The sequence below is a fragment of the Capricornis sumatraensis genome, chromosome 1 (genome assembly GCF_032405125.1).
Source record: "Capricornis sumatraensis isolate serow.1 chromosome 1, serow.2, whole genome shotgun sequence".
NCBI classification, from domain to species: Eukaryota; Metazoa; Chordata; class Mammalia; order Artiodactyla; family Bovidae; genus Capricornis; species Capricornis sumatraensis.
The window spans coordinates 255,305,360-255,332,114 of record NC_091069.1 but is presented as its reverse complement, the minus strand read 5'-3'; the positions used below and the strand labels follow the sequence as shown (position 1 = coordinate 255,332,114).

General features: G+C 43.3%; 1 protein-coding gene across 2 annotated transcripts in view; it reads right to left on the bottom strand.

Moving 5' to 3' along the window:
• Positions 1–476: 476 nt before the first annotated feature.
• The window catches only part of TTC3 (tetratricopeptide repeat domain 3), a 112,824-nt gene continuing 86,545 nt past the window's right edge, over positions 477–26,755 (bottom strand). The window contains exons 35-45 of one of the 2 annotated variants that reach the window (XM_068960788.1): positions 20,700–20,839; positions 18,332–18,400; positions 17,568–17,664; positions 15,796–15,896; positions 13,179–13,269; positions 12,627–12,728; positions 10,307–10,644; positions 8,226–8,352; positions 7,910–8,053; positions 4,243–4,335; positions 477–1,932 (exon numbers count right to left, since the gene is read on the bottom strand). In XM_068960788.1, coding sequence (XP_068816889.1) covers positions 1,858–1,932; positions 4,243–4,335; positions 7,910–8,053; positions 8,226–8,352; positions 10,307–10,644; positions 12,627–12,728; positions 13,179–13,269; positions 15,796–15,896; positions 17,568–17,664; positions 18,332–18,400; positions 20,700–20,839 — 1,377 coding nt within the window. In that variant the 3' untranslated portion in view covers positions 477–1,857. The remainder of the gene's footprint in view (positions 1,933–4,242; positions 4,336–7,909; positions 8,054–8,225; positions 8,353–10,306; positions 10,645–12,626; positions 12,729–13,178; positions 13,270–15,795; positions 15,897–17,567; positions 17,665–18,331; positions 18,401–20,699; positions 20,840–26,755) is intronic. The other variant, XM_068960712.1, reaches the window with a different exon arrangement.

Here is a 26,755-nt window from a genome sequence, read left to right as displayed (position 1 = left end):
AGGCTCTGGGACAGGACCACGTATCAAGGTCATTTTGGTGTGAACCAGAAGTCTGCTAACCCTCCCCAAGTGCCTCACAGAGATCAGCAGTGAGAAATGCAATCTGGTTAACTTGGACACTCTCATACGTATTCGCCTGAAAAACCTCTCATCCTAGCCTAGAATAGTAAACGCTATCATCTCTGTCTAGTCTTTCCATTCACAGATTTCAACAGCCAATCTTGTGAACTTGAGTTTAGCAACCTCTACTTAATTAAGCAAAAGGATGCTTTGATCCAGTTTTGAAAATGCCCTTGGAACTCTTGATTAGACTCCTCAAGATGTACAGTGGCTCTTCTGTCCAAACAAATCACCTTTTAAATTGGTAGCATAATATATGTCTTGAATTTTCAAGCAGACTGCTTTAAATTAGACAAAGAATGGATAACACGGCTATTATTTTAGAACGCTCTTTATTTCGACACAGGACACGTGTAAGGCATGTTCACAAGTAACAGTTTGAGGTTATGCACGAACACATCCTCTCACTCTAGCTGTTCTCCTTTCCCGCTGCGCCTGCTGCTACACACGGGTCCCTGTGTACCTTCATATCTGCAAGTCCTCAGTTATTCTGAACATGCAGACAATGATTTAGGGACCTGCTTCAAAATATGGAATAAGCGTCTATGCACTAAGTCATTAAGACGTCAAAACTGAGGGAGAAGCAAAGCAGACAGAGGCGACTGCGTCAGCGCGTGAACCTGGGACTCTAAGCTTCTGAGGGAAACAGAGAACGCATGGGAAAACACTTTTTGGTCCTTCTGGTTTGAGAGAGATGGAATGTACCCGGAATTCATGGTTCTATGTCTACTACCGTCTATAAGTCACTGAAGATAAGCAGTTTGTCTAATGCAGCTGTGGTTTTGTTCTCAGGCTACAGTTCACACGTGCATGCATTACTCTACACAAATGTCAAACACGAACGGCTGTAACAGCAACATCTCAGGACTGTCTAATTATACAAGTGTCTCTTTTTGGTGGTGGGGTAAGGAAAGGGAATGATAGTGACTGTTTCCCTCAGCTGCTGCTGTGTGCCAGACAGATACCCAAAAGCTTGTTGTCTAACTCAGAGAGGGGGACAGAGGTCACTAATGAGAACAGTAAGGTATTCAAAAACAGTCCGCTCCAGACCCGAGGGTGGGATGATGACGAGGGAGCCTCGACTTCAGGGGTTAAGAAGTCTTGGCTGATGTTAGTAAGGGTTTTGTAACTGATTTTCAAAAATCATTGTGTCTTTGAAAGATGGAAAACAAGCACTTACACATCTACTGGGAAGAAAAAATAATGAAATGAAAAATCACATGAATAGGAGACGAATCTTCTAGTCTGAAATCAGCCAGTATTAACATTACAACCTATTAAAAGGTGGTCTGCTTAAGCTCATTTTTTAAAACACAGAATCTTTGAGGAAAAATGTAGGCATAAGTTCAGGAATACCAATCTCAAAAACCTTCTCCTGTGGGGCACTTTAGCAGGCCAAAGATGCTGATAATCGAGTCCTGCTTTGAGGCACTCACTGTCTTTTCCTTCCATCTCAGAGCGCGCCTCTGCAGCAGCCCCAACTACAGAAGGAAGGGGTTACACGTGATTTTATCAGCCACCACTTGGCAATTACTGTATATCTAGTCAGAGTTGGGAAATTACTTACTCTCAGCTGTATTAAAGAGTTCCATTTATTAGCACTGCGACACAGAGTGCAAAGAAGCTTCAGGTGTCTGCTAGTACACTGCTAGTCTTCCAACTCAACAAGCAGCGTATCTCCAGCGCGAGCTGTAGCTGCCGAGAATAGCAGGCGGGCCTCCTCCAGCAGGGCAGCTACTACTCCTCTGACAGGAGGTCGTGACCCAGGCAGGCTGGGCAGGTGCGCTGGCTCTTCAGCCACTGCTTGAAGCACTGAAATGAGACAAGACAATCAGCTGGCCCTTTAGGAGCCTGGGGACCTCAGCTCTCCTGCGCCACTCGCCTCGGCAGACACAGCGACTTCACCGTGAGAGAGTGACTCTCTTGGGTAGGTTGGAGTCTGAGGCCCTCAGAAAGGGAGATGTTTTTTGTTTGTTTACACTTCATCTTATAAGACGTTTTTTAAGCCCAGAGCTAATGATTACACAACAAAACAAGTCATCTTGCTCAGGGGATGTTTTTCCTTAAAAGTGAGAGTGAAAGTTGCTGTCGTGTCCAATTCTTCGTGAGCCCATGGTCTATACAGTTCTTGGAATTCTCCAGGCCAGACTACTGGAGTAGGTAGCCTTTCCCGTCTCCAGGGGATCTTCCCAATCCAGGGATCGAACCCAGGTCTCCTGCACTGCAGGAGGATTTTTCACCAGCTGAGCCACCAGGGAAGCCCAGGAATACTCGAGTGGGTAGCCTATCCCTTCTCCAGGAGATCTTCCCGACCCAGGAATCAAACTACAGTCTCCTGCATTGCAGGCAGATTCTTTACCAACTGAGCTATCAGGGAAGCCCTTTGTTTTTCCTTAAGCTCTGTACTAATGATTATGTAACAACATTGTATCTTGTTTGAAGACAAGTTTCTCTTTCTTAACAAGAACCTTCTGACTAAACTTGTTATCTTAAGAGTTATGTTGTGCGAGTGGGTCTGGTAAGACCTCTCTATTGTTGGTAACCAAATGAAAACGTATATAAGGCCTTGCTAAGACAGATGGGTAGGGCACTCTACTCCCTTCTGAGGTCTATCTCAGAAGCTTTCTGTGTCCCTTTTTCACTGTAATAAAACTCTGCTACACAAAACCTCTGAGTGATCAAACCTCATCTCTGGCCTGGAAACCAAATTCTCTCCTTCAGAGGCCATGAACGTGACCCTGTTCATTGTAAGCTATCACCCGTGACGTCCAGGGGGACCTTGAGCCACTCAACACCCAGGGACACCAGAGCCTGCTCAGGGCAGGAGTCTGGACCAAGCCCCAAGAACAAGGACTCGCACCTCAGGATGTGACCGTGAAGCCTCAGGGTCTAACTGTGCCTCCCCTTCCTGCTCTGCTCCAGTCCAGTCTGTGCTTCAGCTGCCCTGACTGCTGGAGGCTGGCACTTTCCGGGCCCTTGGACTTCCCGTCTGCCCGGTCTTGTTCCTTGTCCCTCCCCAGTCTGCACACACACAGTGGCTGGCCTGCTGCTGCTACGGAGCTAAGTGCGGTAAGCTCAGAGCCCAGGCAGGACCCCCACCCAGGAAGGAGACAGGCACACGAGAGACTGCAGTTGGGCTGGCGGGACCCCCGCCCAGGAAGGAGACAGGCACACGAGAGACTGTGGTCGGCCTGGCAGGACCCCCGCCCAGGAAGGAGACAGGCACACGAGAAACTGTGGTCGGCCTGGCCAGACCCCCGCCCAGGAAGGAGACAGGCACACGAGAAACTGTGGTCGGCCTGGCAGGACCCCCACCCAGGAAGGAGACAGGCATACTAGAGACTGTGGTCGGCCTGGACTCTGGCGGCACGAGCCAATGCAGGAGACTCAAGAGACGCGGGTTTGACCCCTGGGTTGAGAAGATTCCCTGGAGCAGGGCATGGCAACCCCTCCAGTATTCTTGCCTGGAGAATTCCATGGACAGAGGAGCCTGGTGGGCTACAGCCCACAGGGTCACAAGGAGTCAGACACGACTCAGTGCACGCATGCACACGCACGTGCACACACACAGAGTGCACGCCCTTTCTCTCAGGGATTCATACACTCACAGAGCAGAGACGGCACGGGCTCTAATCCAGCAGTTGGGGTGCAAATTGAGTGCTCACAGCACCCAAAACCCCAGAACAGCTAACATCCATCCTGGAGGGGCCCAAGCCAGAATTCCCCAGGCACAGTGGAGCCTGTCAGGTTTCCTTTGTCTTCTCTAAAGTGTTAAACTTACTTCACACACGGCACTAAACTGACAAGCTATTTCACCGTCTATCTGTTTGACAGGGCGTGTAAGAGCTTGTAAGGAAATCACACTCTTTGAATTTTAGCGACTGAGAGAGTGGAGTGCTCTCCCCACCCAACATGGAGAGGACCGCGCAGAGTGCGCCAGAGGCCCAGAGTCCACTCCCCTCCCCCAGCACAGTCTCGGGGAAGGGGATGATGGCCACGCACACAGCACCCTTGGAATTTGCTTGGAAGATGCAAGGACTGAAGCCTAGGGGAAAAAGTCCCTTTCTTTTTTCTAAGAAAGTCAGGATGCGTGGCGTGAAAAGTGCCACAGAGAACTCTCACCCCTTTGTGAAGCCTGTGCCCACACTGCAGCTCACGCGCGTGTTTGGACTTGAATGCTTCTTGGCACATTTCACAGGAATTGGCACAGGACACCTGCGGAAACAAATGTATCCCATTAATAAAGGACTCTTCCCACAATTGGCTTTCCAAAACTTTTGTAGCACAGGGTGCAAATTATTCTCAATTACAGTTAAGCAGACTGAGGCAACAACTTATTTTTGAGTAACATTTCTTAGGAAAATACAAAGTTTTCATTTTCTCAGATAAAAATCATGATTTATACAGTTAACTCACTCACAGTTAAAATACTACAAATACCTATTTATCCCATTCCATACCTGAAATATGGTACTAGCTGCATATTACAAATTAACTATTCATCTAATTATCTAACAGCTGGAGACAGTAACAAATTATGACACCTCTACACTATGGATTATCGTGGGGCTGATTAAAATTATGGAACTGAATTCCATAATCCTTGGTACAGAAGGTGACAGTGAAAGTGAAGTCACTCAGTCGTGTCCGACTCTTTGTGACCCCATGAACTGGCCAGGATCCTCCATCCATGGGCTTTTCCAGGCAAGAATACTAGAGTGGGTTGTCATGCCTTCCTCCAGGGGATCTTTCCGACCAAGGGCTCGAACCTGAGTCTACCGGATTGTAGGCAGAAGCTTTACCATCTGAGCCACCAGGTATAGAAAGCTGGTCCCAAAAGTTCTCTGAATAATAGTAGGCTAACAAAACAGTAGGTATCATATAATTATATAATTTAGGTTTTTAAACAGAGATAGAATGTCTGTATATAGAGATGCCTAGAAAAGAATCTGGAAAGATATAAAATGTTAATGATGGTGACTGGCTACTTTTGGGTTGAGAGATTTAACTTTTTCTTTGCTATTTTTCTAAAGTTTCTATGAATGTGGATTATTTGCATCTGCTTCTGCTGCTAAGTCACTTCAGTCATGTCTGACTCTGCGTGACCCCATAGACGGCAGCCCACCAGGCTCCCCCGTCCCTGGGATTCTCCAGGCAAGAACACTGGAGTGGGTTGCCATTTCCTTCTCCAATGCATGAAAGTGAAAAGTGAAAGGGAAGTCGCTCAGTCGTGTCCGACTCTTCGCGACCCCATGGACTGCAGCCCACCAGTCTCCTCCGTCCATGGGATTTGCCAGGCAAGAGTACCAGAGTGGGGTGCCATTGCCTTCTCCGGGATTACTTGCGAAATCAAATCAAAACAAACTGATGGCTCATTCAGCAACATCCCTGTCAGGGGACACAGGTGAGTGGGAGGGCTCCCGGCCCGGCCACTCAGTCTGGGGACAGAGATAGCATTCTCGTCTGGAAGCGGAGCCGGTGCCACCCTAGGACTCCGGGCACCATGGCCTCCCTGCAGCCCCTAGCACCCGCCCCATGCCGTGGCCTTCTCCTTGACTCTCACTCCCCCCTCTTAACTCTGAGCACCCTGAAGGCAGGAAATGCCTTTGCTTCCGTGTGTTTTTAGCAGCCAGTGAGGAACCTGGCACCAAAGGGAGGCTCTGGGAACTGTCAGAAAGTGAGTGAATGCAGCCCCGGCAGTGGGTGATGGCCAGGGCGTAGGGTCAGGGCAGTGCCTGAAGGCTGTGAATCCCGGAACTGCTGAACAGGTTTTTCTGTCCCTCTCAGGGCACTGCAGCCACCACTGGGCACCAGGCAGTGATGGGACAGACGCGATCTCGCTCCCCTCACCTCCCCTCCCCTCTGTGGCCCCCAGGGAAGGGTCTGGGAGAACTGGAGGCAACAGCGCTGGGGGAAATGACAGGTCAAGGCCTCTGCAAGGTGGCCTTGGGGCCTGGGGAGCTGCAGTCCATGGGGTTGCAGGGAGTCGGGCACGACTGAGTGACTAAGCACAGCACAGCACAAAGTTTAGAAAAAAAAATAGTTATTACTTCCCAACATGATAAATTCAGCACAATGTACTTCTGAGTGAAAAAGTAAAAAGAACACAAATATATGTATATGGTTTTGACTAAATTCACATATACAGACAGATTAAAAAAAAAGTTCAGAAAAAATGCATCCATATGATAAGACTGGTTACCCTTACAGGGTGGATTTGGGGGTTCTTTATATGTTCTTTTTATTAAGAACCTTCTTAATAAAAGAAGGTTCTTCTATTAAGAACCACATTACTTCTGTGGTTTTGTGGTTAAAAATACAAAACATTGTTACTTAAAAAATACAAAAAACCTATGATTAGCAAATTAAGTCTTGGTTTCAATACATATTTTTCTTATAAGTCAGCTTTCACGTCTTTATTACCATGAACTGTGAAGCAGAAAGTAATCTCACCTTGAAAGGTGATTATGATCTAACTTGGGGTGGCCAATAAGTGTGCGAGTGTGCATGTGCGCACTCGCACACTCACACACAAATCAGTGAGAATGCTGAGAAGCCGGTCTGGTTGTTGGACCACAGAGCACATAACCAGTTGGATACCCCTGAGAGGGAGTGGATTCCAGCCAGGCTTGGCAGGAATGCTCTGCACGGTATAAGCTTTCTCAATGGGGCAGGGGTTCCCTCTGGCACCCAAGTGTACGTGACGAGGAAAATCTCCAAAGGCTGGTGAAAAGTGAAAATGTATGGGAGGGACAAAAACAAGTTCACAGAAGGAGGCACGACCTAGGTCAGGTCAGCGAACCAGCGCTCTCCGCGCAGTCCTGCACCGCCGACCCCACTCTGCCTGCAGCTCTTCTCATTTCACTTTCACCTGAAGCTGGACAGAAGGGGAAGATGTGATCTACGCCAGAATTCCCCCTGGAGCCCACAGGTGGGAGCCACCCAGGGGACCGCCTCCCTACCACCCACATATTCAGTGCCTACTGCATGGTCCCCCGTGTGTGAGGTCCGTGTGGGTGACGACAGGGGATTACACGCCGCACACACAAATCAAAGGAAATAACGCCAGCCAGAAGCATGAGTCATCAGTGCCTTGGTTTCCTCATTCATAAAGACAGTTATAATACCTTATCAACTGAGATCGTAGATATAATGGTATTTTATAGAAAGTTCTATGTAACTAACATTCTCATTGTCTAAAAGGACAATAAACTATTTAAATCAGTGTATCAAATAAAAGCAACCTCAGCCCATTTCAGCATGCCTCCAACCCCCGTCCCCAGGCGCATGAAGGGGAGGGGAGGGAGGCAGCCAGTCTGTTCCGAGAACAGCACGTGACCCTGCTAACCCCACCATAGCACTTCATCCAGACAACAACCCCAACAAGCAGATATGATCCAGCCTTACAGTGTTATCAGTGATGAAACCAAGTTCGTGTGATTCCAAAGCCTATGGTCACATAGAAGAAAACCGGTCAAAAATCTATTCTGCCAACTATTCACACTTGATGTGAGGAACAGATCTGACCGTCTACAGGCCCCATGTCCATGGTGTGGCCACCGCGCCTCTTGTCCCCACATGCAGGGGCCCTGAAGTCCCCACAATGGTGGGGAGAACCTCGATAGTCACCAGCTCCTCTAACCGAACACTCAAGTCACCTAAACGTGGCTTCTAACGGAAGCTCAAAGAAAGTCCATCGAGAAATGAAAAACATGAGGCTCCATCATGGACTAACAACTGCTTCTTCCTGCTCTTCACAGAACAGAGGGAATGCCACGGTCACGCACACAGCACTCACAGGGACGTCCTCGGTCTTCGGCCCCCTGGTTTCAGGTGATGCTCCGACAGGCACGGAGGGCGGGTCCTGGGCAGCCCTGGGTGCAGGAACAGCAGAGCTGGGTGCAGACGGCCTCTGGTCCTTTCCTGGATTTGGCTGTGGCCAGAATGTATAGTAGGGAAGCAAGTTCAGTTACCCCAAAATGTCAGCACTGTCTACTACATCGCTCCCCATCTTCTGTTGGAAGCATTTTCCCCCACAATTCTCACATTTAATAAATAAACAGGAAGAAACTGGAGTATATAATGAATTTAAATGAAACACTGACCTTTTTCTTTCTCTCTTCATCAAGGATGTGTTGTGTCACTCTTTGCACAATTTCATCAATACTCAATCCAGACAGAGAGGTCTTGTTTTTGTTTCTAACTTTTTTAATAAAACCAGCAAGCTCCGTGCTGAAAGGGAAAGTGGGGAAGTCAAGACAAAGTCAAAGTTTTCTACTGTGAAGAAATATTATGTCCAGTATCAACCCAGCAGCTGAAAAGAAATGAAATCAGATACACAAATAATTCATTTGTAAACAACAGTAACTGTAGTAAAAGCAGCAAAATCACTCTTTCAAAAAAAAGCATTGTGAACATTTCAACATTATTCCTAAAATATTTGCTTTAATATATTTTCAAAGTAATAGCATACCTGACAGATCCATTTCAGATCTCCTTCCCTACTTAGAAACCTGACTTCTTAAGAGCCTGGACATACTGTAGCTTTAGGCAAAATCACTGAATGATCAGACACCACTGGATCTGACTTGAAATCAATAAAATGTCTAAGAACAAACTACTTTTTTACTTTCTCCCTTTAAAAATCTGACAAAAAAATAAATAAATAAAATAAAGATCTGACAAAGTTTTCACAGTTTTCCTGCATTTTTCACAGATAGCAGTAGATGTGATTATATCATTAATCAATAGGAACTTGGTATCTACAGCACTAATACCTCATATGCTTTAACTTGCAGAAAAGCAAGTTAACATAAGCAACATATGTTTATTCTGCCAAATTTAGACAGGACTGCAAACAATTTTATTTGTAAGGTCCTTCTGGTAATTACAACTTGACTATTTTTACTAACTTGCATGGTAATTGCTATTGAGAGAACTTACAATGCTTCTCAAACTTACGCTAAATATGTCCATGTGCAGACAAGGTACACTTACTTCCAAGTGGCCAGGGCTCCACTGACAAACACAAAACATTAATTCTGGCCAATCATAATTAACCACTGTGTTTCAGAAGTTCATCCCAGAGACTATGACGAATACTGTGTCAAAGACAGAAGTAACACGGGAGGTGCAGAGGATCATTCCTGGATGTGAATTCCTCTCTTCTGCGCTGTATCCCTGAGACATTCCCTCCACTTCACCTTCCCTCTGGCCTGAGACAAGGAGTCGCTCTGCCCCCTCGTACGTATGTGGAGAGTGAGGTCAGAGGTCGATGCAGGAGCACTCTGGAAGTGCCCAACTGATGACTCTGGCTGCCTTAGTTAAAAGCAGCTCTCCCCATCTGCAGCAACACGGATGGACCTCGAGGCTGTCCTGAGTGACGTCAGTCAGAGAAAGACCAACATCATAGGACACTGCTTATACGCAGAAACTAAAAAAATGGTACAAATGAACTTACAAAACAGAAAGAGTCACAGATGTGAAACTTATGGTTACCTGGGGGGAAAGGGGGGATGGATAAATTGGGACATTAGGACTGACATATACACACTACTATACATAGAGCAGGTAACTAATAAGGACCAGCTACACAGCACAGGGAGCCTACTCAATACTCTGAAATGACCCACATGGAAAAGAATCTGCAAGAGAGGACATATGTGTTTGTCTAACCGATCCACTTTGTTTACAGCAGACACTAACACACATTGTAAATCAGCTCTCCCTACCTCTCCCTCCACAACATGCTCACACACCTTACTCACTGGCAAGCTGTATCCAGTCTCTTCACCTCACACCTCTAACAAACCAAAGGGGCTGTTCAACAAAGTGTAAGTTGCTGCTGCCTTCTTTGATATATGTGAGATTTTTTTCCCCCTGAAATGATACAAAACTAATGTTCTGAAGTTCATTTATTGATTCCATAATTAGTGCTGGAGCATGTTACTGCATTCATCCAAATCTTAGCAAATTGCCATGGGTTGTGATGAGTGTGGATTAATCTGTTTGAAAATACTCACTTTTATGTTTACAAAAGGAAGACAAATGCGGTGTTTGTCCTTCTGAGTTAAATAATTGCACAGTACTTTCCACATCAGCTCCTAATTGGCCAAACTGTTATCTGATAAGGAAACATCAGTTCAACAAAGCGTTTACCAGTGCTGCTGACGTTTTAGATTCGTACCTGCTGTAACAAGGGAACACCACCGACAGGTGCTCAATAATGCTATTGAACGGCTTCTTTGGAGACTGGCTTGGATGAGTGGCACGCTCTGGAGCAACAGGTAACTTCTGATCAGCCACCAGGCCTGGTTCTGGCCCAGCTGCCTGGTCAGTGCCCTCACGCTCTGGCAGCTGGGGGGCTTTCTGGCTGTAGAAGGGCGACTCCACTGGGCTGTCAGCGGCAGAGCCCAGACTTGACTCCTCAGGAGCTGCTGTCTGGTCTCCGGTCCCATGACTTGTAGAAGTGGAGGGACCTTGACCATCCTGGCCTGAAGACTCAGGAAGTAATTTAGGATGAATCTGAGAGGAATACACCACAAAAGCTGATCACTAAGAGTTAGATCCATGAACAAAGACTAATGATTAAGCACAACTATACTGAATCCTGCTTGCTCAAGTACACAGAACTTGAACTATAACAAATTAAATGTCATTGTCCTTAAAAGTCACTAGTAACTGACTCTCTAAAAACAAGCTGTTCAGGGCTCCACACTGCCAGGCCCTGCTGGGCTCTCCTCGAAGCTCTGCAGTCCACGCCAAAGGGCTGAGGCCCCTCATGTTGTCAGAGCCCCAGTCTGCACCCCAGGCTACCCGCTCTCACACCTCCACGACTGCATGCTTGTTGCAAATAATTCCCCCTTTTTAAACGACTGCACTCTAGAATACCTTCCTGAGATCCAAACATCCTAAAAGGCAGCTCCCCTTGGGTGATTCCAAGGGCACTCAAACTCTGTCTGCAAACACAGCCTCTAGGCAGGCTTCCTCACCTGCTCTTCCTCTGGCGCCACCTGACACAGACCAGATTTGGCGTCCACTCCCGACACACTCATGCTGAGCCCTGACCGCACAGGCAGCGCCTCTTTCAGACCACCTGAACACAGGAAACGGCTCTCCTCCCTCCAGCCCCGCTGCCTCTCTCACCGGGCCCAGTGGGGACAGCGAGCTGCACCCAATCCGCTGCACATCCCTCGCCTGGGCCCCTCTCCCACAGGTCTCCACACTGCAGTCAGGCTGACGTCATTTCCTAACTGGAAACCTACACTGGCTGCTCAGTGAACTGAGGGGAAGTCCACACTGCGGAACACACCTTACGGAACAAGGCTCCCTTTGTTCTGGCCCGTGGGTACGGTATCACAATCTTTTCCCTACAGTCCCCTTTGTCCTAGTGAACTTCTTTCACAGCTGTGAAAAGTGTTCTTTTTCTAGCCTCCAAATACGCTATTTTCCTCCATCTGAACGTTCTGACCCTGAAACATCACACCACACAGCCCTCCTCTCTCTCTCTCTCACACACACACAAACACACACACACACACACACACACACACACACACACACACACACACACACACACACACACACACACATTCTCTCTCTCTCTTTTTCTGTCTCCCTCCTTCTGCCTGGTGAACTCCTATTCCAGATCTCTGGCTCACTGAGACCTCCAGCAAGGGAGCTTCTGCTGAGGCCTAGGCCTTGGGGTTAAGTTAGTTCCCCCTGATTTCTGCTGCCATGGCATTCTATGTTCTTGGCGCACTCTGCTTATAATTATGGGCTTGAAGTCACTCCCAAACCCATGTGCATTCTGAGGGCACAGACCGCATCTAATCCGCATCTGATCACCACTAAATACCCGATGAATGAATAGCGGAGACGTGACACACAAAGTAAACCATTTTTAGGGGTTCTAATTATTCAAGCCCCTGGCACCCTGAGAGTTCCCAAGGTTTTCAATTTTAAAATTCTTTTGAGTCATTTATAAAATCACATAAACTAGAATTAAATATTAACACTAAAATATTCTACTGAGATCTCATGCTTTTCCCCCTCTGTATGTGTTGTAAGAACTTGAAAACACTGGTGCTCAACAGAATATTTTACGCAGTTCAAAGTGGCTAACCTCTTTAACGTTTTAAATCTTTTTTTATTTCTATTTTTGCAGATGAATCCACAGTAAGTTTGAATATTAAGAATGCACAGTATTGAGAAGAAAAACACTTTCAAGATCAGCTTCTGACTGCAGCTCCAGAGCCCAATGCCTTAGCTGAGGCTGAACGCATAGACGGAAGGGTCATGGGGTGAGGGGCAAATGAGGGCCACTCTGATGAGGGCTTCACCTAGCACCTGATGCAGACAGTAAGGTAATTATTCACCCAGCTCACGCCCACTCCCAAACCAGTAACAACAAACTACTTGTGGCCAGCTAGTAAAGAAATTGTGCCTCACTCCTTTTCAGTACTGTTTCCTTCAAAAAAGAAAAAAAAGAGATGTAACAGACTCACTGTGTTACAGGTAGGAAACGAAAGCTCAGAAATCTGCACTTTAGGAAGTTCACTGAGCCGAGAACCATTTTTAATTGCCTGAATTTGTTCTTCAAACTGAGACTGTAGGTAGAAAGGAAAATGTTAAGTTTTTCTAACAAATTCCAAGGAAAACCACAACTGTCCATTAATACTATTTTCCCCCTTACTATACATACATAACAAATGCTCAACCATTTCCCAAGAAATATATCTGGGATGCAAGGTTACTTCTTGTAAGGAAAGAAGTTCAAAATAACTAGAACTGTTAATTCTAACTAATTAACTCTAATATTACTCTAATTATTAACTAGAATGCCCTAAGCCTTATCAAACATAACTTTGCTATCTTATCAATCAAGGGCTGAGCTTAAATAGTTAACAAGATTATATGTCTTCCATTAAAAAGTCTTAATTACAACAAAAAAAGTCTTTAACAGCCCCAAAAAGAAAGTTTCAGTATGACACTACTTCTTTTAGAATTATAACCATCAGAGAGATTTTGACAGAATGATAAAATACCATATAACTTACCTTTGCTTTCTCAATTTCTTTTCTAACATCAGAAAGAAACGATTCCCATGAATGTATGTCTGAGTCCATGTCAGAATATGCGGCCGAATCACTGACAGAGGAGAAAAACATAAAACTGCTGATGTCCACTTGAAGACTTTTAAAAATTGAAAGCACTAAAGTACAAATGAAAATAAACATTTAAAGATAATGAGAGAAACAGGATCATGCACACATAGCAAAAAAGATGATTTTTAAAGAACTGTGTATCTTACAAAGTCACTACACTTTAGGAAATATTATCGACTGACCTAACCCAAAGCCCCAAACTGGTGGACAGAGAGCACATATTCTCCTGAATTTTACCTTCTCTCCTCACATTTGAAGATTAGACAATTCTTCAGCTGACATCTTCGTATTTAACATCAAAGGCTATCTTAGCATTGAAAAACGGTCAAAAGTTGGCAGCCTGGATACATTCCAATAAAACCTTCATCCCTACTTCACTGTAAAACAAAGGGTGGGGTCTAACAGGCTACATTAAACTTCTCAGCACCTCATGAATCTGGTTTACTGAAAGTGACACACAAGCTTTCTACTCCAATCGAGAAGACCACTCCCACCAATCCGTGGTTATGTCTGTTCTCACACATCTTAAAGAAGAACCAGAACACTGCTTTCATGGCTTTCCTCTTTTGCCACCCTTTGGTGGAATGAGCAGAGTTAGCACAGACCCCCTAAGAAAGACCACCTGTGTACCATGAGGCTTACTAAGGAGTCAGTGCTATTAGATAAAGCGCGGCCTGAGAGCTCTGTTTCCCAGATGCACAATCCAGAGCCCGTGGCATGCTGCACACTGGCTACTGAACACCACACGATCTCAACCTCGGATGTATTAGTCCTGTAATCTGAATCAGCATACCAGTTTACCTTTAATCAGAACGGTTTTCTGATGTGAAAAAAACTTAATCTTGAAAAAAGAACTGTACATTAAAACTGTTTTTCCATGACCTGTAGAATCTCTGGTTCAACACTGAGGGTTTGAAATTTAAATAAAAAAACACTAGGAATTAAAAAGTTAATACCTGTATGTGGAATATGATAAAAGGACCAGATGAAAAGTAATGTGCAAAAATCCTTATAGAAAAGTGCTACATTCTAGACTGAAGGACTCTCTGGCTTCTCATGGTAAACCTTATTCCAAAAAGAAAGCAAAATAAACAAAAACAGGTAGAGATTATGGAGGGTTGAAAAATGAAAGAAAAGTGAAAGAAAGTGAAGTCACTCAGTTGTGTCCGATTCTGTGACCCCATGAACTGTGGAGCCTACCAGGCTCCTCCGTCCATGGGATTTTCCAGGCAAGAATACTGGAGTGGGTTGCCATTTCCTTCTTCAGGAGATCTTCCTGACCCAGGGATTGAACCTGGGTCTCCTGCGTTGTAGGCAGACGTTTTACAGTCTGAGCCACCAGGGAAGTTGAAAAAATGACCATTTGTAAATATCTTTGAAAGCAACATTCCCACACTCTACCGGTAGGACTGTTAAATAACTATTCTTATGGAAGGCCACTGTTGAAAAGCCTCAAAAATGTGATCTTCATTCCAGGAATTTATTCATTGCATGGAAATGACTAATCATTTAGCTATAAGGATATGTGCCCCAGTGCAGCTCTGAATAGCATAATGTGCAAACAACCCAGCTCTCCCACTACAGAGCTATTTAATAAATCATGACATGGTTGTACACTGGACTACTATTCAACCTTTTAAAATTAGCCTGGAGAAATGTAATTACTGATATGAAAATAAGTTTTCTATATACTGCTTGGGCTTCCCTTTTAGCTCAGTCAGTAAAGAATCTGCATGCAATGCAGGAGACCTAGGTTCAATTCTTGGGTTGCAAGGATCTCCTGGAGGAGGGCATGGCAACCCACTCCAGCATTCTTGCCTGGAGAATCCCATGGACAGAGGAGCCTGATAGGTTCACAGACTATGGGGTCACAAAGTGTCAGACATGACTTAGTGACTAAACCATCACTATATATTACTTAGTGAATAACTATATATAAATTTTCTTTTTTTCCCCCCACACCTTAATGGATTTACCACAAAGCTAAATTAACTAGTTATAACTCAATTGAAAATTAGGATAATTTATCATTTTGTTGATATGTTTTGATTTTCCCATGACTGAACATGTGTAAATTATAACTATTAAAAATAAAGTCCCGTGGACTGCAAGGAGATCGAACCAGTACACCCTAAAGGAAATCAGTCCTGAATATCCATTGAAAGGACTGATGTTGAAGCTGAAACTCCAATACTTTGGCCACCTGATGAGAAGAACGGACTCATTTGAAAAGACCCTGATGCTGGGAAAAATTGAAGGCAGGAGGAGAAGGGGACGACAGAGGATGAGATGTCTGGATGGCATCACCGACTCAATGGACATGAGTTTGAGTAAACTCTGGGAGTTGGTGATGGACAGGGAGGCCTGGAGTGGTGCAGTCCATGGGGTCACAAAGAGTCGGAGACGACTGAGCGACTGAACTGAACTGAATATAATTTTTCATCAAGTCAGCCCTAATCTTTATTTCCTCAATAACAATTGTGGAAAGACACCTGTGACACCACAGTACCTGCTCATTAGCTTCAAGTTCTTGAGAAGCCCTTCGGCTTGTGACTCCATGCTCCGTAACTTACACACTTCCAAGTCCTTCCAGTTTTCAAGCACAGATACCTACAATTAGATGAGAGAATATAAGCATTTTAAAACAAACTATTTTAAAGCTGTGAAAGCAAACATTCTAAGCCACTGTCAAGTTTCTCCTTAAATGACACATGAGCAGAAGAGTGACCAGAATTTAGCTATTGTTTCTCTCAAGTGAACCTGAACTAAAACTTTTCGGACCTCTCTGGTGGTCCACTGGGTTTTGTGAAGATTCCACAGGCCTTGGGGCAACTGGGCCTGTGCACGACAACTGCTGAGCCTGTGTGCTGCAACTACTGAAGCCCGAACTCCCAAAGCCTATGTTCCCCAACAAGAGACACCCCTGCTTGGGGCAACTAGAGAAAGCCCACATGCAGCAAGGAAGACTCAGCACAGCCCAAAATCAATTTTAAAAAAACTTTAGGATTTGAAAACAGAATAACAGAGTGATAGTAAAATTATATTCCTAGAGTGATACTTGCTTAGATATGAAACTTTCCACAAGGCTTACTGCTGAAGCCATACAGGAGCACAGAGCTAGGTTACCTGAAAGTATACACCTGGTGTGCATAATCTAAGGTGCTGACCACGGTAAGCAGAGAGCCAGGACCCTGCAGAACAGCGCCAGGCTGCACCTATGGATTTAAAGGCCTGGGAAGCAGACTCGTGGTTGGCAAGTGGGAGGGGAGGAGGGGATGGAGTAGAGTCTGGGACCAGCAGGTGCAAACTATCACACAGAGGAGGGGCGCATAGCAAGGTGCTACTGCACAGCTTAGGGTAAGTTACTACCAGCAAGGGTAAGTTTTGAAAACTTTAGACTCTGGCTCCCCACAGAAGCCAATTGGCCATTTGTGTCAAAGTCACTGCAGAAAATGTAGACTGGCCTTGCTTTAATTCAGGTGTCAGTAATCTTGACAGGGCCCACCAGGCAAAACTGCTTGCTAAATGGTGGTAAATGGGAACTGGGTGACTTGGGGACAGAGATGCAGGAAAAGGGCCCACGAGGCAGAAGTAAACACTGGGACTCTTTTTTTCCTTCCTTCCCTTAGAAAAGCAGCTGCATAGCTGACATTTCTTTTAAAGACCCATGTTTACAGACTGCATGAGTTAAGCTCTTCCTTACCTTTCTAAAATAATCGTGGACACGTTTACTAATAAATAACATTTACTTTGCAAATTAGAAAAACAAAGGCAACCATGTTTCAGGAATTCAATAGAATATAGCCAGAGATAATTATTTTTGTCTCAGTAGTTTCTCAAATAGTATACTGACTTTAGTATATATTCTTCCAGGGGGAGGAAAGAGAGTATATATTCTTAATAAGTATATTATTTCCAAGTTCCTTTTCCAGCACTGGCAAATAGGTTTTTTGGTTGGCTACTTCATGGTACATCACTTGATTAAATATAATGAAGCCATTAAAAGTACAGAGCATTGAAAATGACTGAATTGTGTTAAATAAGGAAAGCTAGTCACAAAACATGGTGTACACTCTATCATAAGAGAGGCATAAAGGTAAAAAATTTTAAAGTTATGGCAAGGAGAGAGTGGTTGTTTCAGGGAGGCAGGATTATGGATGAAAGGATACCCCTCAGCCTCCACACTTCCCAGCAATGCTGTCCTGCTCATGTGTAATTAAACGTGGAGTAAACAAATGACACCCTGCCGAATCTGTCAGTCACCGAGTACTCCGGACTCACCTCTGCATCCAGAGCCCTCTGAAGACTGTCTTCATAATGCTCTTTCCCTTTCTTTATACTCTCTTCTATTTTCATTTTCTCATTTGTAAATGTATTACTGTAAATATTAAAGAAAACAAAAAAATTTAACTGAAAAAAACATAACCAGTGAGCTCACAAAGGGTAAAGTCAGGTTAGCGCTGAAGTCATGCCACAAACAGACAATAGAACATCTTCCAGAGAAACTTCTGGCCCAAGATTTGGCTACTTAACGGAAGACTCATTACCCATTTTTATGAAGTTAGGTGAAGTTTAATCTGATTATGTTAATAAACTTTACATACTGGCTTCAGTATGTACAAACATTATTTACAGTAGTAAAGATTAAAAGGAAAACTTTTTATAGGTTCATAAACATTCTTTAATAATTTTTTAATTGTAGAGCAATGAACTACAATAGTTGAGACTGTTATTCAAGTAATGTTAAGTTTTTAAAATACATTTTTAGTTTCAGGTTAATTAAAAGGAAATGAAGAGTAATGAACAATGCTAAATTTAGGACTTTTTATACTGTCAATGAGAAATAAAAGTAGAAAACATCATAAAATAAAAATACTTAAAGAATAAATTTATTAATATAAATAATAAAACAGAATTTTTAAAAAGAGAAACAATTATTTAAAAGAAACATATAAGCAAAAATATATTTGGATGTCTATACTCAGACTGTGCCTCTAATATTAATAATATAGTAAGATACAAAAATAAATTTAAGCTTAATTTGCCTGATTTCAAGGGACTGATCCAGAAGTAATTCAAGCGCCTTTTCCTTTCCATCGTTTTCCTGAGTATACCTGCAAAAGCATAATCACCAAATTTTAATCAATTTTCAAAGATTTTTAAACGCACAATCTCACACAGTAAATTCTACATCCATGCAAACATTTCTTGATTTCTTTACATTTCTAGTATCTTCTAAATAGGCAAAGAATTTGGGTCCTTTTCCTTTTGGAAAGATTTCCCTTCTACCCCTGGAGGGCAGATCGCCTTTTCTTCACTCTGCGTTGTGTGTCTGCAGCACAGACCCCGCCTCAGTCCTGTGTCAGGAGCACCTCCATCCAGGTGGTTCAACATAGGACAGAGGAATAAGGTGCTGGGTCATCACCAGTGTAACATAGGTTCTCACTCAAAATGAAAACAGCCTTCTATTTTTTAAGCCAGAACCTGAAGTCCGATTACACACACATACACACATACACACAGTAGGATAATTCTTCAAAACAAAGTGTGTAAATCTTTGATTCTTAATAAGCAATGCCCTGTACCAAGAGAGTTCTGCCTCTTTCATGCTCTCCTTCACACCTTTTTAGTCATCTCTGCTGGATAAAAACCCGTTTCCGCAAACTACCGATTTAAATGCCGTTTCAGTTCTTTTGTAAAACAGTTCCTCTAAGTTTTCAACACTGGGTAGCTTTTCATGGAATTTCTGCCTTCCTTCAACAATTATCTCTGACTTGCATCACTGCACCTACCATGAGCTCCTCATGACCATTCATTTCTTAATGAATACCAACTGTGATCTAAAGCATAGAAAAATCAATAAAATAACCTCATATAACTTTGTTGTTCTCTAAGGGATCCAAAAAGTTTTAAGATCCAAATATAAAAATTTAGCTTTTTTTGGAAAGTACAAAAAGCATAAAGAAGCCTATAGCCTATCTTTAAACTACAACAGAAAAGGGGAAAGAAATACACTAATAAAGTGAAAAGACAATAAAAAATTATTCCTCAACAGAAATGATTATGATAGCACAGAAAAAAATTTTATCAACAGTCTCAGTTTCATTTATTTTGTCTAGTTTGATAGTATGTCTAAACTGAACATAGGAAAAAATTAAAATATAAATACTCCAGAATTTTTGAGTAACTTAAAAATTAAGACTGTACTTGCTCAAACAGTAAGAGGTAAAAAGCTTTTTAGATTTCCATGTGTTCTTCTAATGAAACTTTGAGCAAAATCAAAATTACATGATATATGCAGTATTTTCCATTTTATCATGCTTTATAAATGACTACTTAAAAACTGTCCAAAGGTTAAGGTTAGCAATACTCATAATGAAATTCACCTGATCACAGGGCACAGCAAGTGGACGAAACATAAATGCCCTGAACAGTGAGTGTGGTCAGTGGAGCCCCAGGGAACCACGCCTCCCCTTATTAACGCCCTTCAATCTGGACCAGGTCTGCAATTTGCCCGAAACAACAAAATGTGGCAGAAGTGATGCTGACGGTTCCGGGCCTGAAGCTTCAGAGGGCCTGGCAGCTTCTACCTGTGTACTCTTGGAAGCTCTTAGCCATCACACAGGAGGTGTGGCTACTGTGCTGGAGATAAAAGTCACGTGAAGAAGTCACATGGAAAGGAAGAAGCCCTGAAACTGCATAGAGAGAAAGAGGCCAAAATATTTCAGCCAACTGCCAGCTAAACGCAGCCACAGGCGGAACCACTGACAAGACCAGCAGAAGGGTGGCCCAGCCAAAACAGCCCAGAATGCAAGATCCGGATCAAATTAAAATTAAGTTAATTTAAGCCAGCAAGCTTCAGGTATTTTGTTCAACAGTAGGTAGCAATTAAGCTGAGGGGTCATACAATTATTTACCCAAACAGGGGTTAGGAATGGATCGCACAGAATCTTAAAACAAACCTAGCCCATATGACAACTGCCTGAATGTATATACTGAATGCTTCGTATTACAGGACCAAATTTTACTAATTTAAAGATTCAGGGTGGAAGTAATAAATAAAATGATCACCACAGAATCTTGGTGCTGGAAAAAACCTGAGATCTAGACAAGTCCCCTCATTTTATAACAAAGAAAAGGGGTCAAAGATAATGTTCAGAGAAAGAGGTGGTGTTCAGACCAGAAGTAAGTTCTTGGACTTGCAGTCCTACTTTTATTTATGTATAAATATGAGAGGTTTAGAAAAAGCTGTAGGTGAGATAATTCCCAACAGATGTTCTTTAAAATGAAATGAGAAGTGTCTAAAATTTTCACTTTACTTGATAGTCTGAAACTGAATACCAGAAAGGATAAAATAACCCAAAATATACCCAAATTAAAAATGAAAATCATTGTCTTTCAAGCGTTACTCACATTCTGCTGGCATTCAACACCTTTTTCATTTTCTTCTTCAGTGCCTTTAGTCTTTCTTGGATTTCTTTTTTCTCCTGTTCCCATTTTCTAATTTCCATGTTCAAATCTTCAAGGAACCAATCTAGTTCTGTCTTTGAGATCTAAAAACATTTTAGAAAGTATCTAAATTTAAATGGGAAGATTTACTTTTTTTTCTATTTAAAAAGAGCCCAAGAGACTAGTGTTGCAGTGGTGAACTAGCTTAACCAATGACTACAGTTCCTCGGAACACACACTCAAGAGCTGGCTGCACGCGCTACCCCAGCTGAGCTTGGGACATGAAGTCACACAATACACGGCCTCAGCCCTCAAACGAGGATGGGCAGAGACACGGCAGATGCTCTGGTACTCAGGAAGGGATTCTCCAAATCAGTACAACTTGATCTCTGTCTTCAGAGATGGGGCTGTCACACAGAGAATGGATTCCAAGTAGTGGGCATGGAGAGGCAGAAGGTTAGAAGAGAAAGGCATGTCTGTATGGAATGGTACGAGGTGGATGTTAGGACCTCAGGCGCCTGGGACACTTTGGGATAAAATGATCAGGGGCCTTATGAGCAATGCTGAGGAGTGTGGCCCTCATCCTGCAGACAACAGGAAGCCAGTGAAGGCTCTTCAGCAGGGTTGTGAGATAATGAGATTCTTATTTTAGAAAAATAACTGAAAGACACAGAGGCAGATCAGGGGAAAGAGGGTACATAAAGGTTAGACAAGAACAGCAGCTTTCTCGTTTTCTTGACTTTCTCTGATACTTTCTTATTGTGACCCACAACAGCAAATAGATTTTAATCATGATCCCCAGCATTATGTACATACATGTATGCATCTAAACACACACGGAGCTGAAAACACTGCCCTTACTTTCTGAGATGTTTTCCTATATTTTTATTCTATTATTAAGAACAATTTTAGTCACCATCATTAAACTGAGTTCATAGCCCATTAGGAATTATAACCTTTAGTGTTAAATACTCTGTATTAGAAGAAGATAAAATCTCACTGCACTAGCCCAAGTGAGAGACAATGAGGATGACAGAGATAACTAAAGGGATGACAAAAAGAAATAAAGGACACTTTAGAAGACTAGGATGAATAACAAGACCGTTATCATGTGGCTATATGATGTAAAGTGGAAGGCGACAGAATCTCTACCCTGGATGAATAACTAAACAAAATTCTATTAACAAAACGGGAGACTATGGAAGATATACAGGAAAGAAATCAACCTAGATAAGTATTTTAAAATAAATTCGAGTAAACAATAAAATATATATTAAGAACTCAATAATTTTGAACCTGCAATTATTTTGATGGGACAGAGAAGTTCATAGGTGTCTGAAAAAGACTATACATCCAAGGAATAAAATACTAAATTGAAATAACAAATAACTACCTTTCAACACAACCACAGAGAAAGGAGTAACGTATTTCTAAGTCCTGTTGATTTACACATCTGCCAACAGGCTCTTCTAGCACAGGTTAGCACACCATCAAGTCAGGTGTGTTTTGCTCCCCAAACACCTTTCCCAACACGGGAAACTCCCACCTATTAACATACTACAATTTCAAAGTCCATTCACCAGTTCATTGGCTGTAACTTGGAATGCACTTCCCCATAGAAAGTTGTATTAGAAACATCAGTTAAACAGCCAACATTTCTCTTCCAAGAAGCTCTCAGTTCCATTTGTAAGCTGAACAAAATGAGGGTTACAGTGTTAAAGAGGGCACATTCCCAGACCATGAGTCTATTTGATTGAGGAAGAAATAAATCTCCACGGGGGTGCTGGAGCAGAACAAGCGATGCTGGAGAGATAAAGCAGAAAGCAAAGGCTAGCCTCTGAGTCAGGTTTGAAAAGATTCATGTCCATCTTCACAGCCTCCCGCCTTCCTTCTGGTACTCAGTTCCACCCACTGGGGGCCCTTCCTTACTCTGCACCCTCGAGTTTCTCTGGACCCCTGACTTAATTACCCCCTAGTTGAGGGCCTGCCCAGCGCCCAGGCACACTTCCACAACGTCTCTCCTCTCCTTCCTTTTCAATCTCTCACCCGGAGCACGTCTGAAGGCAGCACAGTGCTAAAAAGACCCACTTTGACTCGTCTGGAAGTATTCACACTTCACTCTTTAGCTTAAGTGATTCTCTAATCTACACAGAATTGGCACGCATGTTTTATTTGGCAAGTCCAATACTTGTTTGTTTGCTTTTTAAAGTACAAATGTGTTATCTCTGTCTGATGATAAAGGCTGTGGGGCTGCGATATCTGTCAGAATTTCAGGCCATGTGACAAAGAGAAATGAAACGCTGTATCTTGAGGCTCTGGATGGCTAGGTACACCACCACCTGAGACACAGCCTTCTCCGTCAGCTATCTTACGTAAGGGCTGCCTTTTGAAACTTCTTCTGAACCTATGAATTCTCTAAAAGTTTCATTCCAGTGTTTCAAAGTGTCATCTCTTCAATGTTAGCAGACAGTGCACATGCCTGTAAATGCCAGTCATTTATAAATAAAATAAACTCTGGACTACTGTTTCTAACAATTACTGTGCGAGTCAGGATGGAGAAATATTTACAAGAAACTACAAAAAGAAGTTTAAACTTTAATATTTTCCAGTTTGAAATTCTACTAGTATCAACGACTGCTTACTGGTATCTCATTTTTGCTTTAGGCATCCTTTCACGTCCCACTTCTGACCAGGTTCCCTATAATCTGACCTTCCTGCTTAGGCTTAGAATGTGGCCAGGTCACTGAGGACAAGGGTTCAGCCACAGAAACTCAGGGTCTCCTTCTTCAGAGAGGACAGGGTACCCTGGAGCCAAGCTACACAGATTCCCCGGGAAATAACAGCTTCGAGTCAAAACGGGCACTGACTTACAACATTCCACCCTCGTCAGCTTTAGACACCAGGGTTTCGGATGTTCCTGGCAAGCAGATTCAATACCATGAGAGTACCTTTGACCAGCCCAGGTCCCTCATGAATTTCAAGTCCTGCCTCAGGAGTAGGTTTGACCTCAGCGGCCTTGAGATGTGCAGGCCAACTGTTTTTAGGAAGAAGAGGTTCAACAGTTCGGTGACATTTCCTGCAGCCTGGGGACAGATCAACTCACACTTCCCTTGCTGCAACCTTGCTGATCTTGAATTTGCTGAGTCACTACTGTGATGGAGGTGACCACCATGTCTACCTGGCCTCTCGAAGAGGGTGCTACATAAAAGTCCTGGAAGATCGGCACAGAGCCTGGTACTTAAGGAGCATCCAATATAAATATCTGTCAAATGAAAGAATGAGTGCTATCTTCCACTACATACTAGAAGTAAATAAAGTAACAATCATCATAGGACATACAGGCCTGATGACCTTTCCACAGGCTGATGGAATACGAACACACAATTCAGTAAACTCAGTTCTGCAGGGGCCCAAGTACACACTGTTGGGTAACACTGGCAGAGTGCCTAGTCTGCACACTGAGATCCATGGATGGCTAAGAAACAGTCCTCACTCGCAGGGGGAGGATAGTGGGGAAAATACGCATGAAAGATAATTACTATACCATACACAAAAAATTAACTCAAAGTGGATCACAGGCCTAAGTGGGGGAGCTAAAACTATAAAACTCTATAGATCATAGGAGTAAATACTGCTGATCTTGGGTTTGACAGTGGTTTCTCAGCTATGAACTCAAAAGCATAAGAAACAAAAGAAAAATTAGACAAACTTGACTACACTGAAAATTTAGAATTTGTGTGTTGCAAATGATAACATCAAGAAAGTGAAAAGACAACCCACAGAATGGGGCATAGGAGAAATAAATCTGCAAATATGGGAAGATGAGAGAAAATATTTCTAAATGATATATTTAATAAGAAATTTGTACCTAGAATACATATATACATAAGTGTGTGTGTTTGTGTATATATAATAAGACTCTTAATTCAATATAAAGAACAAAAAATCCAATTAATAAGTGGGCAAAGGATTAAAACAGACATGCCTCGCACTTTCCAAATATACAAAAATAGACATTAAACACATATAAGATGCTCAACACCATTAGCCTTTGGGGAAACACAAATCAAAACTATAATGAGAAACCACTTTACACCCATTAGAAGAGCTAAAATAAAAAAGATGGATGATAGAAAGTCTTAATGAGAACACAGAGAGATGGATCCCTCATACACTGCTGGTGGGAATATAAGATGGTGCGGCTGTTTTAGAATAGTCTGGTAGTTTCTCAAACTCTTAAATATGGAGTTAACAGATGACCTAGCATTTCCATTCCTAGGTATACATCCAAAAGAAATGAAAACATGTGTCCACACAAAAACTTGTACTCAGATATTCTAAGAGTTGTTTGTAACAGTCAAAAAATGAAAAGAATTCAAATGTTCATTTACAGATGAATGGGTTAATAAAAGTGATACAGCATATGATGGAATATTATTCAGCAGTAAAAAGGAATGAAGCACTGATCCATGTTATATGGACCGATGTACATGGATGGACCTTGAAAACATTAAGTGAAAGAAGGCACTCACAAAAGACCATGTATAGTTAAGTGTGATGCCATTTATATAAAACACCCAGAAGGGGCAAGTTCACAGAGTAAATCAGTGGTTCCCAAGGGCTGAGGGAGAACAGGGAGTGACTAGCAGTGGTTAGACTTCTTTGGGGGTGATAAAAACATTCTAAACGTGGATTGCAGTGATGGCTACACAACTCTGTGCCTATACTGGAAACACTGACTACACACTTTAAAGGGGTGAATTCTATGGCATGTGAACTACATCTCAATAAAGATGTTAACAAAATGATAATTACTGTCTAATACAGTGAGGTGGTCATTATCACTACCACATTAACAAAGCCCTCTAACCAAGGCTGAGGTTCTGTCAGTGACTGCTTGCTTCACAGAGTGACGCCTGAGTTGGACCCAAAGGATGAGGGGTGAACCAGGCACGGGGATGCAGAAGGCCCTTGAGGCAGAAGGACCAGTGCTGGGAAGAGGTCCAGAAGTGAGAAAACCACACAACAAGCTCCACTACCCAGTGTACAGGACAATGCAGAGAACCGGCAGAGAAGAAGCTGGAGATGGAGTAACAACCAACCACAGGGGGGTTTCAAGCTCGTGGTGACTGCTGAGTGTTCATGAGTTACAGCGCAAACCTACAGTGGCAGAGGGATGGCACACACAGCCCATCCTGCACCCTCCCCCCATCTACACCCTCCATCGTGGGATCCTGGAGTTCCCTTCACTCAGGAGCGAGTCTTTCCCCACTCCTTGATCCTCGGCCGGCTATGGGACTTGCTTTGCCTGATCGGGTATTACCAGGGCTGGTTCTTGCTTGCTCTTGGACTCACAATGGAAGATGAAAGACACACGGAACAGAAGGAGTTGCCCCTGTTGCCCCAGCTGAGGCCACTGTAGATAGGTCTATAGCCAGATGACCCCAATACGTGAGCAAGCACAGCCAGGAACAGCGGCGCCCTAGCTGATCCAAAGGTGAAGCCATCCAGCCAAGCTCAGTCAGGATCGGCTAACTCACAGACTCACATATGTGATATTTATTGTCATGTGTCACTGAGATTTTTACTCAGCATTACTTTGGCATCAGTTAACCAATACACTGCTCATGGAGTGCTGGGAAATGTTTTTCAACTGGCTGTGGAATCGACGTTCTCTTAATGGATCTGGAGCCTGACACTCACCACCTATTCTCCTGCACTTACTGCTGGTGCAGCTTGGAGCCAGACACCTTAGTGAGTCCAGCTTCCATTTCCTCATCAATAAATGGAGACAATGCTACATACTGGAACACTAGTGCACTAGAACTGCTTTCAGATTTAATAAAATAATACAGCTTAAACATTTACGACTGTGTATGGTACATAACAGGAGCTCCATAAATGCTAGATTAGAAAAGAGCTGAACTTGGCAAGGACCACAAATGAATAGGACCACAGCTCTCTGCACATGTGGGCTGAGGAAGTTTGGGTAGGCAGGAACCCAAGATTCTGTTCAAACA